General features: G+C 26.5%; 1 protein-coding gene across 2 annotated transcripts; it reads right to left on the bottom strand.

Moving 5' to 3' along the window:
* Positions 1-7,695: 7,695 nt before the first annotated feature.
* On the bottom strand, positions 7,696-12,774 carry LOC136089010 (uncharacterized). Of its 2 annotated transcripts, XM_065814444.1 has the most exons (7): positions 12,648-12,774; positions 10,387-12,263; positions 10,089-10,189; positions 9,073-9,234; positions 8,711-8,893; positions 8,325-8,457; positions 7,696-8,081 (listed from the first exon to the last, which is right to left on the bottom strand). In XM_065814444.1, exons 2-7 carry the CDS (start codon positions 11,741-11,743, stop codon positions 7,777-7,779), a joined length of 2,241 nt encoding a protein of 746 aa, XP_065670516.1. In that variant the 5' UTR covers positions 11,744-12,263; positions 12,648-12,774; the 3' UTR covers positions 7,696-7,776. The 2 variants fall into 2 exon arrangements, with proteins under 2 accessions (XP_065670516.1, XP_065670517.1); XM_065814445.1 differs by lacking the exon at positions 8,711-8,893.
* Between the last annotated feature and the right edge of the window lie 9,219 nt (positions 12,775-21,993).

Genomic DNA, 21,993 nt, shown 5'->3' with positions numbered 1-21,993 from the left:
AAGCCATAGGATTCGATCAAATGCATTATCAGAAATGCTTATTAAAAGAAGACTTTCTCTATTGCAAGACCTAATAAAAGAATATAATATAAACATCACGTTAAAATGGGTTCCGTCCTCCAAAAACAAAGCTGACGTGTTGACAAGAGTTCCAAAGACTTGGTTAAATGAGCTTTCACGAAGAAGTACTAAAGAGCTATGTGGAGTAAGTATTGCTGAAGAAATTCGTAATTGTCACTCAAAGCATCATTTTGGCGTTAATCGGACAATGTTTACAGTGCAACGAAGACTTCCGCACGTATTAAGAAAAGATGTCGAAGAATGTGTTCGCAAATGTTGTCAATGTAATTCAATTGATCCAGCGCCAATAAAATGGGAAAATGGAGTGCTAGATGTACCAGACACATGGTACCGAGTTGCTTGTGATGTGACTCACTATAAAGGGTCGCCATATTTAACAATGATTGACTGTGGACCAAGTCGGTTTGCAATTTGGAGAAAGTTGCCTCGCGAAGATACCAAAAATGTAGTAAGTCAATTGGAATCCGTATTTAGGGAGCATGGCCCGCCGCAAGAACTGTTAATGGATAATGGAGCGGTGTTTAAATCTAGTGAATTTTCAAATATATGTGAAAAATGGTGTGTTAAAAAGAAGTATAGATGTGCATATAGACCATCAGGAAATGGGATTGTGGAGCGTAACCACCGCACAGTAAAACGAACAGCTGCGAGGCCTTTATTAGCGGTATTTTGGTACAATGCAACACCAACGGTGGGAACAAACGAGGAATCTGCACCTGCTTCTCAAAAAAATAAAAGTATAATAAAGTTGTCGTATTAACAAGCTATTTCGGCAGTATGGCATCTATGGCGAAAATGATTGGAAAGTTTGATGGATCTGGAGATGTTGTAGTGTGGCCGAAATAGCTTGTTAATACGACAACTTTATTATACTTTTATTTTTCGACTCTGTTTATTAAATTCTATTTACAACTTTTATACAGAAACAAAAATTCTCGAGGGCGTAATTATATACAAAAATAGCTTATGACTTGACTAATAAATTACATCAATTAACTTTGATAATATTATGACAAGAATTTTATACACGTAACAATAAAGTTTTATAACGATCAGCTATTATCACAGATTCTGAAATTGAAATAGTTGTGGAAGATTTTATCGAGCTAGACCTTGACGAGTTAGCCGACTTCTTCTCAGATGATTTGGAATTAGAGCTCATACCATCAGCAATACCTACAGAAAAATCGATTTCAGAAGAAGAACCAAATAAGCTCAAAAAAATAGAAGAGCGAATAATAACTAAATATACTTGTCCGAAATGTCACAACAAATATATTAGAGAATCGAATTTTAAAATACATGAAAAGAAATGTTACATTGGTACTAAAGGTGAGTTATACTCGAGTATTTATTGTTTAGTACTCAATGAATGTCTGGTAGTGTCTAAACGGGTAAACTCACATTATGAGTACTCATAATGTGAGTTTACCAGTTTTATAAAATAATAAATTGGGCCTTAAACTTCTAAAGCAAACACTAGAAAGACTTAAAAAAAATTTCCTAGAAATTAAAAATTAAGTTTTAAAAGATAGTATACCTATATAAATTATGATATCAAGAATTGATTTATATTATATAATATAAATCAATTCTTGATGTTATAATTTTATTACCATTATTGAATGTTTTTTTTTAATGTCATATAATTATTTATGAAGTTTAACTAAGGCCATTAGTTTAAATTCATAAATAGTTTTATTATAAAACCAACAAATGAATTTATTCAAGTTTTGATAATTAACTATACATTTACTTAGATAATGTGAATAATGGTGGAGCTGCTAAAATCAAATCAAATGATAAAGAAAAAGGTAAATTATTGATATTTATTGAAGATTATATATATATATACATACATACATACATACATACATACATACATACATACATACATACATACATACATACATACATACATGCATACATATATATATATATATATATATATATATATATATATATATATATATATATATATATATATATATATATATATATATATATATATATATATATATATATATATATATATATATATATATAGTGTGCTCAAAATGAAGCGGCTTAAATTCCGTTACCTTTTTAGAAAACACAAACCATTTTGACATTTTTTATATTTTTTCTAATATAACAATGACTAGATGGGATAGTATTTTAAAATTATTGTGAAATCATACTCACAATTATTTCTTCCCACTTCAAGCACTATATATATATATATATATATATATATATATATATATATATATATATATATATATATATATATATATATATATATATATATATATATATATATATATATATATATATATATATATATATATATATATATATATATATATATATATATATATATATATATATATATATGTATATATATCCCAGCAAACATGTTTATATGGGTTCCATTTGGGCCATCCCATTAAACTAATTTGACAAAATATAAAGAGTTATGCACTTGTTCAAAAAATTAACTTGATTTATTAGTTTGTGAAAAAGTTAGCAAAATTTATTAAAAGTGGTATCAGTTAAATATGCAATATTATTAATTCAACATAGTTATGTTGCATACAAAGCACACAAAGCAGTAGATGTCTTACAATTTAACTTTACTTAAAGTTATCTTCTTTTTTTTTTTTGCATTATAAGTTATTGCTAATATTAACTTGTTGCAGTAATCATTTTTATACATATATTATTGTTATATATCATGGTATATGAATATATATTATATTATCATATACCATGGTATGTAATATATATGTATAATAATCTAAATTATTATATATGTATAACAATGTGTTAATATGTAAAAATTTAAATGTTAAATAATTGACATTTAGTTAATTTAATAATCAAATCATATATGGCTTAAATGGCATTAATAATAATATTTCGTTATATCTGTAGTAATAAAGCATGTATATAGCATAATCATAATTATAATAGGTTACCATTTAACACTGGTTACCATTTAACCAATTTTAATAATTATAATAGGTTATCGTTTAGCACTGGTTAGCATTTAACAAATAATTAATTAATGCTTTTACATGTATAAGTGTGACATGTATAAATGTAACATTAATGACATAAAAGTTATCAAACTAAAAAAAAAATCTTTTATCTTTTTTACACAGCTTATAAAAAGTATTTATTTTTAAAAAAACAGCATAGTAATTCAATCCGTGAAATGATTCCTATGAAATGGTTCTACTGGTCAGCCATCAAGCTTGACCTAATCCTGCATAGAAAAATTTAATGCTGGACTTAAAGAAAAGCAGGTAGTTTAATATTTTAACATGCTATCCACTTCTATGTCCCAAGTTATAAAGTATTTGTTTTTAAGCATAGTTATCATTACTCAAAAGATATTTTATTGTATACTTTAGTAACTTCCAAAGAGCAAGAGAAAAACTAAAGTTTTCAGAAAACTCATTTGATTTAAATATTACTAAAAATAAAAACACACTCACAAACCCAACAGGTATGCTAAAAATAAAGAGGTAATATCTTTATGATAAAAAAATGTCTTTAGTAATTAATTTTGAACTCATTTACAAATATATAAAATGCTAAAGTTACTTTACTGCTTACGTTGAAGAATGAAATAAAAAATTTTAAATTACTATTATGTTTTTGTTACGTACACACCCTATACTTTTGGATAATATATAAATTTTTTTTAGTAACTTTTTATACATGAAATTATAGCAAATTTTATTAAGCTAATAATTATGTAAATAAGTTTTTATAATAAAGGTACATTTATTTTATTGTTTAGTTACATTTTGTTGAAATGATTTTATAATTATTTTATTCTAATCTAATGCTTTTTTCTTTTAGAATGGTTACCACCTACTTTATCTACTGACTGCAATATAGATTTTTTGCAATTTACATTTTAAAACATACATTGTACATTTTTTACCTGAAATTTGGTATAAGTACATAAAAATTAACTTCTCCTAATCACAAAGCTTCACAAAGTCTTTCCATCCCTGCTTAATTTAATTTAAATGTGAATTATTTTTGTTTCTGTATTAAAAGCGCTTTGTTTATTCAAAAAGCTGCAAAATACGATTCTAAAATGTAAATACTAAAAAACATAAAAATGACACAAGAATATTATAGTGCAGCCTCTTAAAAAACAGTAGCATTAACTGTTAGGCTCCTTAGTTGCTTGAATTTCCTTTAATTTGCTTGAGTTTAATTTAAAGCTGAGAGATTTTGACGAAAACCTTGTAAATTGAATGTTAATAGGCATCATTATATAATATATTATATTATAAAATGTATTATATAATAGATGCTTACTAACATTCAACATACTTGTGTTTTAAAGATACCAGGATCCCTCATCTTCACTAATAAGGAATAAACTATAAATATATAAATATTATTGTGTGTTCTGTCTACTAAGTACTTTAGAAACCATTTCAACTATTTAAATTTTTTTTTCTTTAAATATTAAAATTATTGTTTTGAACAGGTTGGATGCTAATTTGATTAAGGAGGTTGTACACTGGAGATTACTGGCCGCAATAGTGCTGTAATGGCAATAAATACAAATACATATAAACTGTAAATATAACTACAAAAACAAAAATTTAAATAGTAAATAGTAATAATTAGTTTTGTTAAAACTTTTTATAGTTACTTTCTTTTATGAGTTATTCAAATCTAAATTATTTTGTTTGCAGAAACAGTAAAGAGAAATGTACATCAAAGTCGAATGTGAAGGCTTGGCTTACTGCGTCACAAAACTAAAATGGCAATTGAGTCAAACGTGCTAAAGTCTTTGAAGGCTTTAGCACATTTGACTCAATTGCCATCTCATGACTTCATCTCGTTTGACTTCAATCTGAACACAATGCCTCACCGAGAAATATCTTTGGACATAAAATAATGAATAATATGAAGTATATAATATATTATAATACCATTGCATTGTTTTGTTTTTCTACTACATAATTTTTTCGAATACTGTTCGCTAAGCAGTGTACGGAATATAAAACTATCTGCCTAAACAGTCCATTTAGATCGTCGAGCAAATTATTTATTAAAAAAATAATAATGTTGATTCAAAAATAAGTTAGACTAACAAACTTATTTCAACTATAGGTAAAATTTTAATTAGCTAAGTACTGCTACACTAGTGTTTTTTTAACCCATTTAATATCAAATATAATACGTATGATAAGGTGATTCATTATATGAAGTTTATTATACCCACCGTATAGGTATTCTGGGTCAATAAACCCATACTGGGTCCACCTAGAGCTCAGATAAACATGTTGGCTGGGATATTGATATATATATAAATTAGTAGAAATCACTTATCAATTTCAATTATTTTATTACACAATATTCAGTCAATAAATAATATATATAAATATATAATTTTTTATCTTAAGAATCCAATAATTTTTTTTTTCTATAGAACTTCTGTCATTGGAGCTTAAAAAAGAATTGTATGAAAATTCTGTTCAATTCTTCGAAGAAAGTATAAAAACAGCTATATTAGATGAAACTTTTAGTATTACAATTGAAGGGTTTAAAACTCCAGGCAATTATGCAGCTGAGTTAGCGTTATGCATACTTGAAAGTACTAGAGAAAAAAAGATTGACTTTTGCAAAAATATTTTTGAAGTATTTCTTCCCATTGTTAATTTGCGTAGAAACACATCTCAGCTAAGAGAGCAACAGTGTACGATGTTGCACTGTCTTTTCAAGAATAATGTATTACGCTCTTCATGGAATGAACTAGTTTTTGACTTTTCTAATTATAAAGCTGGGTTTGACCTTCTGTATATATTTCTATTAAAGACATGGTTTCAGAATGTCATTGAGTGGAGGAATCATGTATTGTTAGAATCAACTTATAAAGAGCTAGATTTAAAATTAACAGCAGAGGAAGAAGAAACTATTCGCTATGTAGCTGGATTTATTCCATTTTCATTGAGAAAAATGTATTCTAATCGTAAAGACACTGTTTTGACCAAAGCTGTAATGGACCTAATTAAGTCATGGGAATCAGATTCTGATAACAGATTATTAAATAAAACGTTTTTAGAATATACAAGAAGTTGGACAGACAGAATAAATAGAGGTGGACTGTTTTCTGTAAATGATGATTTTTTTATATTCATTCGAAGGGTTGAAAATGTTGCCAGGACTGTATTGAACTCTCATCTCATCATCAAATATAAAGGTGAAGATCTGAGAGACGTTTTAATGAAAAAATTTCAAGCAAGTTTCCTTATCGATTTGAGTTGGACATCTCTTACCAAAAATGTTGAATGTCAATCTTTAAAGGATTTATTAAAAGAAATTATACTTCGAAAGTGGGTGAGCATACGTACGCGCTCATTTTTAAAAGCCTGGGTCCGAATAATAAATAGAAAAAGTGGGAAAATAGGAAACAATGTATCAGAAAAAGGTGAACCGGCATTAAGAAAAACAATGCATAAAAAGAAAATTTTTTTAAAGTAATTAGAAATTTGTATATTATTATATATAGAATAAACATCTTACTTATGTTTGTTTAACATCTTATGCTTAGCTTTATATTTATATATCTTTATATTTGTTTTTTGTTAACAAAGGATTGGTAAAAATAAACACTACTAAGTTATTTTTGTTTGCTTTTTCAAAAATATTTTTCGTTCACACTACAATGAGCAACTCATTAAATATTCTTTTTTAAAAAATAGATGGATTAAATTTAAAAGTTTGATGGAAATTAACTAGATTTTGTTGTATTAAAATATTAAGAGTGAAATGGAAGTGTATGTAACAATCATCTTGGAATGATAATGTTGAAATGTTAAAACAAGGATGTAAAATAAGATCTTATTTTACGTCCTTGGTTAAAATAACTGACAACAGTATTTTTTTTTGGTTTTTATCGTTGCTTTGATATATTTTTCATTGATTAGGTAATTATTTTTTTAATAGTAAATTTTTTCATTTATTGTACTCTTACTACACGAAGGTGTATTTAATGATGAAAAGTTTATTAATTTTCTAAAAATTTTCCCGCATGTCCCAAGCTTATTAACACCCCATGTTTATCAATTTCAGGCCTAAAAATCGGTGAAAAAAACGGTGAAAAAATCTCGTAAATCGATTTTGTGGGAAATAAGCTGAATATTGGATTATTTTTCTTAAATTAAAAAACAAACAAAAAAAATTCAAGAGACGCTTTCTCAATTATTACTATCGGTTTTTAATTATTATATTATTAATTACAAAATTTCAATATATTAATCTTATTTATATAATTTTTAAGGTTGTTTTTTTAGTTAATTCCAACTTTATTAAGAATTAATATTCCAAACAGACAATTTCAGGAATTATTGATTATAAAACATGAATAACATAAAAAAAAGACCTCATGCTGCAAAATAATTTAATAAATAAAAGTTAGAAGTTAAATTCTCTCAACATTATAAAATAGAAATAAAACTATATTATTCTAACGTCACGATATGTAAATATAGAAAATACTTTTAAAATTAAGCTGAATACTACGATAATGATAATACACTCATAATACCCTGAATATATGGGATTATTTAAAAAGTAATATTAAGTCAAGATATCTGTATGTTATATTTATTAAATTGACATTTAAACTCGAGTCACTGCCTGATGAAAATGTTTTAATATAACTTAAGAGAATATTTACACTAAATCATTTTTTCGTTTTTTACTTAAAGGTAAATCAGTGTTCTTCACATCAAGCTTTTGAAATTCATCCTTTCGACCCTTGGTATTTGAACCAAAAACACGAATCAAATTATCTCCGGCAACATTTAAGCCAAGCGCATTGGAATTAAATTCAATTAACAAAGGGTTGTCATTACTACCTAATCGCATTCGTTGCTTACCAAAGTATTCCTCTAACGGATCTTGACAGAACTTTTCGGACAGAATGTATTCGGCTCCTTCTACAAGCAAAAACTTTCCAAGGGTTGTAAATGAATTCACTAAAAAAGAAATCAGTCTTTTTATGAATTTATTGTGGTAACTAAGTTTTCCGAAAATATACTACTATACAAACCTTAAATGAGAATGAACTTCAAAATATGTATGAACGATATTTTATTATTTATATAACTGAAATATAATAAATATAAAATGATTTTATCTATAATGTTTTCTGCATATATAGAAAGCATATAACTATTTATATTTAACTGACTAACGTGATGCAGTAAAAATCTTTTTACCAGTAATTCGAAGCCCCTCAAGAGTTTGTTTACTTAAGCAAAATCTGTTTTTTTCTGCTTGAGACAAATCAGGAATGTTTTGGCATTGTTCTTCCCAATTATTGATAAAAGTCAAAAATGTATTCTGGAGCCACTATATATAAAAAAAAAAAAAAAAAAAAAAAAAAAAATATATATATATACATATATATATATATATATATATATATATATATATATATATATATATATATATATATATATATATATATATATATATATATACACATATACATAGATTACAAATCAGCTGTTGGAACCAAGGTCTAACTACATCTACTACAAAATTATTTGAAGTTTCTCAAATAATTCAGTAAAAAAGCTTGGTGTAATCATAAATAACTTACATCAAATCTAACATCATCTATGGCTTTATATCGGTCGAGATCTGGTTTTCGAGAGTAATTAAAATTTTTTGAAACATTCAAACAATCGAAAAATTTATCTATCATTCTAATAAACTTGATTAACGATTTTGTTGAATGGAGCCCTTGTTCTTCTAACATGTCTGCTACTGTTGAACTGAGTACCTTTTTATAAAAATATACTACAGATAAAAAGAATACATTATTTTTACTGCAACAGCAGCCTTTAACCTAATACAGATTGCAAATAGGCTAAGGAATACATGTATATCATTAAACCCTCTTCACTGGCATGTATGAAATATCTGCCAGGTCAGCAGAAGTACAATATGTTTAATTCTAACCTGTACTGCTAGATTTACTCTCATACGTGTTCTTGAATTGAGGTTGATATGTTCTTCACTTAACTTGTGTCCCATTGTCAACCCCACGGCATCTCTATCTATTCCAAGATCCCAGTCATACAACCTGATTATTTGATCCCAAACAAGCGGCTGACCATCAATCTGAAATTCACCAAAGAATATAAAATTTCAAATAACAAATACCTAAGATAGTATTTACAAAGCAGGGGCATCTATATGATTTTTTTAAAGTGTAACTTTAAGTTGTGCTTATTAAATTCCCATAGTTTTCCCTGACTTTCTATAATATATTCAGGTTAACCCGGAGATTTTGCATTTATCCATTTAAACATATTTTTACATTTGACAAGCTAAATGCTTTACATGAGCACCAAAGTTTTACAAATTCATTATCATCTGTCTTGATAGTTCTTAGAAAAACAGGTTTTCCTGGAATTCATGGCAAGACTGAATTTTTCTTTCAATTTTTAAATGATAAATGAAAGAGTTGATGAGCTATTTCATCTTGAACCTAGTTAAGTTTACACCTATTATATAGTTAGTGCTAAAATTAATACTAAATTTGCCTTGGCTATTCTGTTCATAAGTTATACATACAACATGACTAACTTACTTAACAAAGTGCACCATCTGGAAGGTAAGCCATAGGGCTTTGCAAACCATTTGTTGATTGTAATGTTGCCTAAGACCTAGAAAACATTACAACCCTACTTTTTCTTGATAAGCAATAAAATATATTATTATTAATATTGCATAGGCTTATAATATTTAAATTGAATTTTTTAATCATCAGAAATGAGTGCTCCTAAAATATATATATGGAACAAATTGAAATAGTAAAAATGTTAAAGCAATTCAAACATCCCTCCTTGTTAATGATATTACAGAAATTACATATTTAATAGGATTTAAATAAACCTTTATTTAATAGAAATTAAACAGCAAAAATTGAATATGTTGTTGAAAAATACGAAAGTGTAAAAACATATACATACCATATTACTTCTACTTGAAGAGTTTTCATGTGATTTTTCAAGGTTGTTTCTAGTGGTTTTTATCAAGTGAGGTACATCACAAATAAAAAACATCTTCCGGTCTAAGAAATAGTTTAAATAATACTTAAAAGATAACTATTTTGAACAATTTAATGTTGAGCCACTTTTCACTGGTTCTTATTGAAAACTGACATCTGTAGATTATAAATGCTAATAAATTTAGTGTAACTATATTCATTACTTTGTTATTTTCATTCATCTTTTTACAATTTTTATAACTATAATTATTTATACATACCAGGACAACACTCATTCCAAGTCCAGTAAATGACACCATCTTTAGTATTTTCTTCAGATTTCCAAGAATGGAGACGCATAAACTTTCTATTTGGAGATGCACCATCAGCTACAATAGCCATCACCTTTAGACCAACAGACTCTAAATGCCTTACACCATCCCATATAGTAAAGTACAATTGGCTACTAGAAAGACCTCCAGCAGAAGCAAAATGACCAAACACATATTTTAGAGAAGATGTGATGCCCCTCACCATTAAAACAGTTACATATGATGCCAACGGTATGTCCGTTGGATCTTCTACATTGCTCTTTCCTTTATTTTCTGTATATTTATTTTCAAAATTCAAGAGCAGCTCATTAATTGATCCACTTTCTGAAAAACCCACCAACTTTCCAGTAGATAAGCTAAAAGCAAGCCCACTTTTTATTTTCATTTCGTCAACAATGATTGAAACATACCTCTGGTGCTCTTTTATATTTGGTAAATCATTTTTTTTGGTCAAGTTGTACATTACATCTTTATTAAAACCACAGCCTGGATCAGTAAAGTTGATATATTTCTGAACAGTATTTTTGCAAGGTAGATTTAAAAATGGTGTTGAACAAATATGACGATAGACACTCGGAGATTTCAAATATAAACTGATGCACCATCTTATAATTAAAGGATGCCACCTCATAGACCTTCTGTCTTTAAGTCCAGCCTGGATTTTTTGTTGCTGCCACAACAATGCTTGAGGTGAGTCCTCAGTAAATGGATTTTCTTCCCCATATTTTTCATATGTTTCCTCAATAATTGTGTGTTCCTCCTCTTCAAGAACAACCCCTTCTTCTATTATAGATTTTTCAAGTTTTTTTTGCATACGTTGTTGTTTTGCAAGATTTTCTTTTCTTTCTTTCTCTAAAAGTTTAATTTTTGTTAATAATTCTGATTTAGAAAAGTATCTGTCATTTTTCTTACTGTTAGATGAGATAGATGATTGGTTTTCATTACTCTTTCTTCTGGATTCCATTACACGCAAGTTAGTACGGTACATGGTACAAGAATTGCAACAGGCTTCGGAACATATTAATGAACAATCTTTATGTCTAATAACTTTAAAGTTATCAACTGTATTGCCTTCTTCCATCTCAATTATTCCAACATCCTCATTTGATGTGCTTTGGAAATTTTTAAAATCAGAAAATTTATTTCTTATTAAATAGTGGAAGTCATTGTTACCTTTACATATGTTTACACATGAAATGGTTGAGAATATAATATTAGCAGATTGAAGATTTAGGTGAACTGGTAGTGATTTAATAACATTATTGGATAATGGCACTTCACGATTTAAAACAATTAGTCTCCACATGCTATTTGACTCTAATGACAATGTTTTGCTAACAATTTGGCGACAACTATTGATTTCAACTATTACAAAATAATTTTTGTTGTTTTCATTGTAACAGTCAAAACCATGTTTCGATGCAATTGTTTTTAACTGTTGATTTGTATTTATCGCAGGTACTTTTTTATTTCTTCCAACTTTTGTGAGTGTGTTACATACATAACATCCTCACAAAAGTCACATAAAATCCTTTCAATTACAAAGCTATTTTTTGTTTTTAAATCTAACCTATATAAGACCATATAACATGATTTGCATAAATATTCAGGGTGTACCTTTTGATGATCTGAAGTTATATCCAGCTTGTAAAAACTAAGAATTGTATGTTTATAGATAATAACAGGTTTTAATTGATAGTGACTATCCTTTTTTATTTTTAAGCCACACTTTCTACATAAATTTTTCAAAGATACCTCATGAAGACTCATTATTTATCCAGTAATGAGATAAAAGATATGTACATATACTTCTTTTGATATAATACCTATAAAAAGTTAAAAAAAAAGTTGTGCATCATTTGTAGAATACATAAAATTTGACACTAAAGATACAATCTACAAGATAGCAATATCCTTATAACAATTGCATAATAAAATTGATAAGATTATCTTATTATTCTTAATAATATTGATTAATAGTAAGATCTTATCATAACAACAACAACACTGTTGTTAATAATAATAAGATTATCTTATTATAATAACAATAGCATTATTGTTAATAATAATAAGATTATAATCTTATTAATTTTATGACTATATTTGTTATTATCAAGTTTTATTTATTTACTATCATTATTATTAAATAAAGTAGTTTACACTGACTGTTTAAAAATGTTTTATTAAAAAAACTAATTAAAGATGCATACTTTATATTTCTTTCTAGCTTCTGAAACTAATAATTTTTTATACGAATTGTAAGATGCTCTTAGTTAAAATACCTTTAAATTTTAAACTTAATAAATATTAAAATGCGATTTATGAAACAAAAATAAGAAACTTCATAAAAAGGTCGTCCGCGGAAAAAAAAATACATATTTATTTAAAAAAAAAGTGAGGCAAATAAGTTCGACATTTCCTACAAAAATTTGAAATATTCCCTTATTTAAACCCTAAAGTGGGAAGTATATTCAGAGAGTGGGGTGAAAAGAACACTGAAAATATCTTATTCGTCCTTTAAATTATATCATAGTAATTTTAATTTAGCGTAAAAAATTCGCTTCACTTTATACTATCTATTCTTGTAAACTATATATTGCCTTCGTGCAAAAGCTTAGTTTTAGACGTCAAAGTTTAACCTTAGGTATCTTTTTATTAAGCAAAGTAAATGACTCAACTCTACTTTTTTTAAACTTATGAATTATTTTTGAATAACTTATGTGTCTTTTATAACCTTAAGCTTCAGTATAGACATAATTATAATGGGTTTACCGAGTGAAGTATAGCGAAACAAATTTGACGGGTAGACATCGGAATGTCTGTATCTTATATTTAGAAAATTGACGGTAACACGCATAGATTTTAGCTATTTGGCGGTACCTCTGATCTTTAACAAAGCGTTGAACGTCCATCTTATTTTACGTCCTTGATTAAACCACTAATGTTATATACAGAGATGTAGGATTCGATTCTCATATTAAACTGTCTTGGTATTGGTCCTTGAAGCCTAAAGTCTTGGTCTTAGTCTTGAAAGCCTAGGGTATTAGTCTTGGTTTCGGACCTCTACTGTCTTTTACTTTCTTGATTCTTACAAAAAATATCAACTCAATGAATGGATTACTTATTAATAACAAACCGTAGATCGCCGCAACTTCCCGCTCTCAATGAGAGTTCGTCGCGTTGGTTTTAACCAAAATATTTTATGCTAGGAGAATTTAAAAAGAAATCATTTAAATTTTAAATTTATTTAATCAAAATTATTTATATTATCATTTTAACAAATATTCTTTTTTTAATGATGTATAAAAACTCATGAATAAAAAAATATATATATATAAATGTTTTTATTTAGACATTAAAAAAAAAAGAAAAAAAGATTTATTTGCTATTCTCCTAACAGTCTTTAACGGGGTCTTGTTAAAACTTTTAAAGTCTTAGTCTTGTTCTTGAGTTGATTATTGTCTTGGTCTTGGTCTTGAAGCATTCAGTCTTGGTACTGGTCTTGGTCTTAGTCTTGGTTTTGGCTTTACTATCTTCACTACATCTTTGGTTATATACATTAAAAAGTTAGATGTTATCGTCAGAACTTATAAAAGTGCAAACATATACATACATATAAATTCATACATATATATATATATATATATATACATATATATATATATATATATATATATATATATATATATATATATATATATATATATATATATATATATAATATGTAAGTTGATTTCAATAAAAGGTAGCGTATAACAATTTTTAAATATATTTAATATAATAATATATTAACATATATTAATATACATTGATTACCTAATACATTATTATATCAAATATATTTAAAAATAGTTATACCCTGTCTTTTATTGAAATCAATATACATATTATAAACAAATCGTATAACAAAAATATGACCTTTATATATATATATATATATATATATATATATATATATATATATATATATATATATATATATATATATATATATATATATATATATATATATATATATATATATATATATATATATATATATATATATATATATATATATATATATATATATATATATATATATATATATATATATATATATAAACCAGAGGCATAACTTTGGAAAGGCAGAGGAAGGCACTGCCATGGGGCCACAACGGCTAAGGGGCCTCGGCCTCGACCCGATATAAGAGCCTTCAAATCCCTCTTTTTCGACGAGAAATAATGGAATATGGATATCTTTTTATGCTATTAAATTAAGATTTATAGATATACTTAGTATCTCAATAAAATTATTTTGTCTTCTCAAAAAGCAGAAGAACGTGAGCTTTGAAAATAAATAATATTAAATTAATTTAATACAATAAATTTATTTCTTCAAAAAAAAATACAAATTTAATGAAAGCCAATTCTTCGTTGGAAAAATGTCTGGACACACTTAAAATAATTAAAAATAGTTATGATTTGTTTAAGAGCGACGCAAATAAAATGGTGGAAGTGTATGGAATTACAACTGATTTTAAATCTAATTAAACATGAATTTGTAAGAAATTTTTTGATGAACCGCATTTTGAAGAAAATTTTAACAATAGTCAAGAACAGATTTTTATTGACAGCATTTATAATAAAACTTTCGATAATATATATATATATATATATATATATATATATATATATATATATATATATATATATATATATATATATATATATATATATATACATATATCTATATCAGGGGCTATTCTAGACCGTTTTCGACAGCGCCGACCGTATTTGGGCGGCGCCCAAATCACAAATTGAGATCCTTTTTTATTTTTTGAAGCCAATGCCTGTTTTTCCGAAAAAAAGGCCTATAGATTATATATATATATATATATATATATATATATATATATATATATATATATATATATATATATATATATATATATATATATATATATATATACATTAGCAACCAAATAAAAAAATTCTTTTTTTCTATTTTGAATACTAATTACAGCAATTTTATTTTTTTAATTACGCTTTGAATACAAAAAATGCTTAATATTACATATAAGAAAAAAGATTTGTACATATTAAGACTACTTGAAAATAAATAAACTCGTTTTTTTGTTTTTATAGGTATTTTAACGCAAAAACAAGGTCCTCCAAAACATTAGCAACTTTTTATAATTACTCACAAAAACTCACGGAAAATCAGCAACACAAGTGTGGAAATAATGCCCAAGGGAATTGTTGTGTTGTAATTATTAGTACTTAACCAATGAGAATCAACTAATTGTCAATTTTTGTCCAGAGATGAATATGGAGTGTTGCAATTATTACAATATTAATTTAAGACTGCGTATATATGCTGTTTTGGATTATAATGGCAGGAAACAAGTATAATTTAGCTTTTCGAGAACGTATTGTAAAAGATTACAAGAAAGGAGTCAAACAAAATGAGATCACAACGAAATACTCCATCAGCAAGTCAATTGTATGTCGAATAATCGATTTAATAAACGATTTAATAAAGGTAGAAACAGAACATAAGGGTGGAAGACCACTCAAAACATGTCGTTTCACGGATCGAAAAATTATTCGTCATATTAAAAAAAATTCTTTTGTCAACGCTAATGATACTATTAAAAAACTGAAACTTTCCGTCTCCCAAAATACAGTTTGTAGACGGTTACAAATTTCAGGACTTTTGAGCTTTAGAGCAGCAAAAAAACCTTTCATTTCTCAGAAGAATAGAAAAGCTAGAATTGAGTTTGCAAATTCTCATAGAGACTAGACTATTTATGGTTGGAATAGAGTACTCTAGAGCGATGAATCAAAGTACAATTTGAAAGGTCCTGATGGAAATTTAAAGGTACGTAGACCTAAAGGTAAACGCTTAGATCCTAAATACACAAGAGGAACAATCAAGCATGTTGGTGGAAAAAGTGCAATGGTTTGGGGTTGTTTTTCTGGTTTTAGTGGAGTTGGACCTGTTTACCGAATAAATGGCATTATGGATCAGTATGTTTATTGTGATATTCTCAAGGAAAAAGTGGTTCCTCATACTGATAAAAATATGCCTCTTTTATGGACATTTCAACAAGACAACGAACCCAAACACACCTCTAAACTCGTTAAAGAATGGTTTGAAACAAATCAAATTAAAGTAATGAAACGGCCAGCTCAATCACCTAATCTTAACCCGATTAAACCCTCCCTAAAACACAAAGGACCCTTCAAAAACGCCGATGAGCTATATAAAGCTATTGAAACCACGTGAAATGAGATTACACAAGTAAAAATTAATAAACTCGTAGAGTCTATGCCGAGAAGATGTTCCTTGATCCTAAAAAGTAAAGGATATGCTATTAACTATTGATATTAACATTTTTTAGGGTAGTTTTAAAAAAGTTTTGGAGGACCACGTTTTTGCGTTAAAATACAAATACAAACAAAAATTCACGTTTATTTTTTTTCAAGTAGTCTTATTATGTTAAAATCTTTTTTCTTATATGTAACATTAACCATTTTTTTCATTTAAAGCGTAATTAAAAAAACAAAATTGCTGTAATAAGTAATCAAAGTAGAAAATTTTTTTTATTTTATTTGGTTGCTAATGTTTTGGAGGACAGTGTATATATATATATATATATATATATATATATATATATATATATATATATATATATATATATATATATATATATATATATTTAGGGTTAAATTATCCAATGTCTTATCTCCTAACCGAGATTTAATTTTAGTACAAATTAGTCAATACTCTTTCAAGTTCAATCCTTATTGGACGAATGGTCATTGAACAATCAAAAAACACAGTAAAAAAAAAAATAGAAAAGAAAGTAATGTTAAAAATATTAAGAAAATGTATTTTTATTTATATTTATGTTGAATTTACTACATCATAATACTTTTACAATTCTTTCATACTTCGATTTCTACATTTAATTGTAAAAATAAAGTAAAATTAAATTTTTAATTCTTATCTTATCAAACACCACTGTTTTTAACACCACTGTTTTTAACAACATTGTTTTTAACACAACTGTTTTTAACACCATTGTTTTTAACACAACTGTTTTTAACACCATTGTTTTTAACACCATTGTTTTTAATTTTGATATATAATCAGTACCTATTAATAGTTTACTAATTTTTGAACTGTCAGTTAATTACAGTACATAATTTATATTTTAGTTTATAAAAACATATTGAGAATAGATTTTATAACCAAATATGAATACGCTGTATATGTAGCAGCACTGCTTTGCAGCAAGAGGCTATAAGATAGTCAATGTATGTACCGGCTACAGGCTATTTCAGTGTGATGTCAGAGATGTTACCTAAACAAGTATTCACAGTTATATGTTATATACATTCACAATTATATGTTATATACATTAAGGTCATGGCACCCCCTACCGCGATTTTAAGAAAACTTTTAACTTCAAAATTTCTTAACTTCATAACCATAACAGATTTTTATTTAGGGGTTTTGAATTAATATTTTATACTCAATTAATAACTAAATCATATAATTCGAATTTGAGTAAAGTTATTTTTTCAATGTTATTTTTAATTTTTTGTAAGATCTAGTACGTTTCTTCACCTACCGTGATAAAGTACCACCTACCAAAATCGATTCTCCACCTACCGTGTATGAAATAAATTGTTTATTTTTTTAGTTTTTCGTTTTATTTATTTAAACCAAGAAACAAATTTACAAAAACATAAATTTAGTATGATTACAAAACAAAGAAGACATTGGTTATAAAATTATCCACCAAAACTTTTTTCTGAATTTAAACTTTTTTTTCTTTTTAAATTCTTTTTTTAAATTATTTTTTTTTGTCTTTTATTTTCATTTTCTTTTGTAACAACTTGTTTTCTTTTAGATATTTCTTGTTTTTCTTTTTCTTTCAACTCTTTTTTTTTTCAGCTTTATTTTTACGTTCAATTTTTTTGATATCTTCTTCTTTCTTTGCAGTACACAATATTGGGCGTATGTATTAAAATAAGATTTACAATTCTTATAAAGTTAATTTTTTGTTGTTGTTGCTATGGATACCTTACTTTGCATAGCATAGCAACAACATATTTTTGATACTTGTTTGTAATTCAATTACTAACACTAACAGTAATTAAATTGCTTTTAATTTTAATTACTAACATTTGTAGTAACTTAATTACAAACAAGAATTAGTACCCTATGCAGATATATATTTTAACATTAAACTTTTAAATACAAAATATTTGTTAGAAGAATTATTTAGATATGGTTTTATATTTCAAAACAAAATATTACTGAAGAAATTTATTCCGGCAAAAATTGCTGAATTTAAAGACGTTGATTTTAGCCATGCTGTGAAAAAAAAGTGGAAATCTGCAAACTATACCGTCAAAAATTTTGAAAAGAAGTTTGTGAACTGGCTTAATGAACATTTAGTTGTCAGTAAATGACAATGAACCAACTGCAAGTAGACGTGGTTGAAAACCAGTTACATTTGAACCAGTTATACTAAAACTAAAAAATGGTGTGCATCTTTGTATATTAGTTTTTACAACCAGTTATACTAAAACTAAAAAATGGTGTGCATCTGGTATATTTGAGTCTCATTCATCCAATAAATTATTTTTTGCTGCTAGTAAAACACTAAGAGATGAATCTATTGTTATTGCTGCCAAGGACGTTTTAAATATTTCAAATACAGGTAAAGCAAGTAGTTATTTAGCAGACAAAGCACTGGCTTTAATAATTGATGCCAGCCTGACAAAAGCTTCATAAAAATTGATTAAAAGCGGAGCCTTGGAGAAAGAATATAACATTTACCCCGCTTACAATGAGGTCAGGGATGCAAAATTGATATGTTATTCAAAAAATATTACAGTTTGGTTTCAGTTCATTTAAAAGACTTAATAATTCATACTTTGCAAAGAATCTGTGCACTTTAGGAACCTGTGCTGAGGCACTCAATATTGAACGACAAAGCAATAAAAACAATGACACTCACGAGTAAGGCTGGTTTTGATAATGCTACTGACCAAAGCATTTATAAAAATATCAAAACCTTTTATTCAAATTTTACATTATCTTGGTAACACTCTCTTCAGGATTTGAAATAGACTGATTATTGTTTTGACACTGTCAAACTATATATGTCCTTTTATCCATAATATTACATGGCTCAATCAGTTCATAAAACAGTGATACATGGGCATCACATAATTAAAAGTCGTATACTACCCATCGAACTTATGTCAGAGGAAGCTCAAGAGGCTAGAAATAAACACTTCAAATCTTATCGCGAAAATTTCAGCCGAAAAACAAACAGAAGAGCCACAAATACTGATCAAATCAATAGACTCCTAGTTTCCAGTGATCCTGTTATTTAATCATTGCGTTAATCAACATCACACCTAACAAATCATAAAACGTTTCCTTCAGATGTTTTACAATTATTTAAAAAATCTTCAAACGATACTATTTTTTTATAATTTTTGGTAAAATTTTAAGTTGACAATGTTTTTTTCCACAATTTTTTGTTTTTACTATTGCTAAACCATTATTTACCTAAATACTTAATTGCTATTCAATTCAGGTGGGTCGAAAATCCGATAAAAGTTATTCAAAAATCAAATTACCCCTTTGTAACTAAGAAAAGTATCTGATAACTAAGCTATATAAGTATCCATAGCAACTAAATAACAAAAATTTATCACTTTTATAAGAAATGTGATCTCATATTGGAACTCATGCCGAATTTAGTGAATATAGCACTGGTAAAATATCTGCAAATACCAAAAATAGGTTGTTGCTTAGCAAAATAAAGGTATCCATTGCACCGAAATAAAAAAAATATTACCTTCATAAAAAACCCCGACTTGATATTAGTACTCATGCTAGTTTTAGTGAATATAGCCCTATTATTAAATTAGTTATGAATTTTGTCCAGTAAAAGTGAATTTTGGCCCACTGTGTCTTGGGTTAAATTACCTTTAATTGGTAATTTAGTTTAACTTAATGGTTTTTTAGAGAGAAAACTTCACAAAATAAAATAGGTCCGATAAAAATTTTTTTATAAACGGTAAGTGCTAACTATTATAATTTTCGTAATCAATGTTATACAAAAAATGTTAATATTTTTTGATAAAATTTAAAATAATCAATGTTTTTACAACTATTTTAAACTTTATCGAAAAGATTATATATATATTTTATACCATAAAAAAAACTAGACAAACTTGTTTTTACTGTTAAAGATTTTCTTTAGAAAGCAATAAAAAATCATTTTCGCGTAAAAAAACATCTCAATTCTTTAAAAATATATCTTTTTAAAAATATGTTATAACAGAAATAAGTTAGTTTTGTATAAAACAATACTAAAAAAAAAAAACTTTAAGAAAAAAACATAAAAAATTTACTGATTTTTTCAAAAACCACGGTAGGTGCTTCATCACGGTAGGGGGTGCCATGACCCTTTATATATTATATAATAAATATATATATTAGGGGTGTTCAGAAAAAAAAATTATAATTTGAAAAACCAAACCGTCTAGATTTGAAACAATTATGTTTAAAATTACTCACAAAAAATTTCAGCGCCATTGAACCACTCTTTTCTTGTCCTCAAAGCATATGTTTGGAAAAAAAAGGACCCAAAAATGACCAAAAATGGATTACTTTAAATGTCTTGGGGGCAAGGTTAGCATAAATATTTATAATAATTTTTTTTTTCAGGGTTTAGATAAATATCTGTATTTTTGATTAAAAAAGTAAGGTTTTTTGCTTTCTTCTCAAAAATAAGTATAATTTACATTTTAAATTGGCTAAAAAACGTTTATTACGTAGTGTGGCGTTTTTTTGTAACCTTTTCAACAATTAAATTTGAACTTTGTTATTTAAATTCATAATACAGTTTGTAAATGTATATACTAAAAATAAGAATAGAATTACTCATTTTATGTACGTTTATTATTTGTAATATTTTAATCAGAATAATATAAAATACTGCTTAAGTTATGACTACAATTTATTAATTTGTCTTCAAAAACTACACTTCGCATTTTTTTTACTTTTTTGTAAAATTTGGAGATTTTATTGCAAAAAATGTTCCTTATGATATTCTGAAAAAATCAAACATGTGCCAAAGTACCTTACATCATTAGTAAATACGCAGTTATCAAGTAGTCTTTAAAAACAAATCATTAACAATTAAGAAATAAAAAGGTTTTTTTCAAATTTACCAAAAATTTGGATTTTGTAGCATATCTGGTTTTTGCATATCACGATTCAATATTATTTATTAAATGAAAAAAACAATTTTTAAATACTTAAAAAGATTTCGTAGAAGTTTCTTCTATATTTTATCTAATTAATCTTTTTTTTTTTGTTCGTGTTTTTTTTCTTCGCTAAGGAGAAAAGACTATCAGATAATCTTTTTTTGGTAAGGCTGGTGGAGCTTTTGCCCAAAATCCTGAAAGCAGAGTGAACTCTGTCAACATTAATCTGTTCTGTTTTTCCTCTTTGTTGTTGTAACGATGGACATA

The sequence above is a fragment of the Hydra vulgaris genome, chromosome 12 (genome assembly GCF_038396675.1).
Source record: "Hydra vulgaris chromosome 12, alternate assembly HydraT2T_AEP".
Taxonomy (NCBI): domain Eukaryota; kingdom Metazoa; phylum Cnidaria; class Hydrozoa; order Anthoathecata; family Hydridae; genus Hydra; species Hydra vulgaris.
This window is presented reverse-complemented; position numbering and strand designations above follow the sequence as displayed.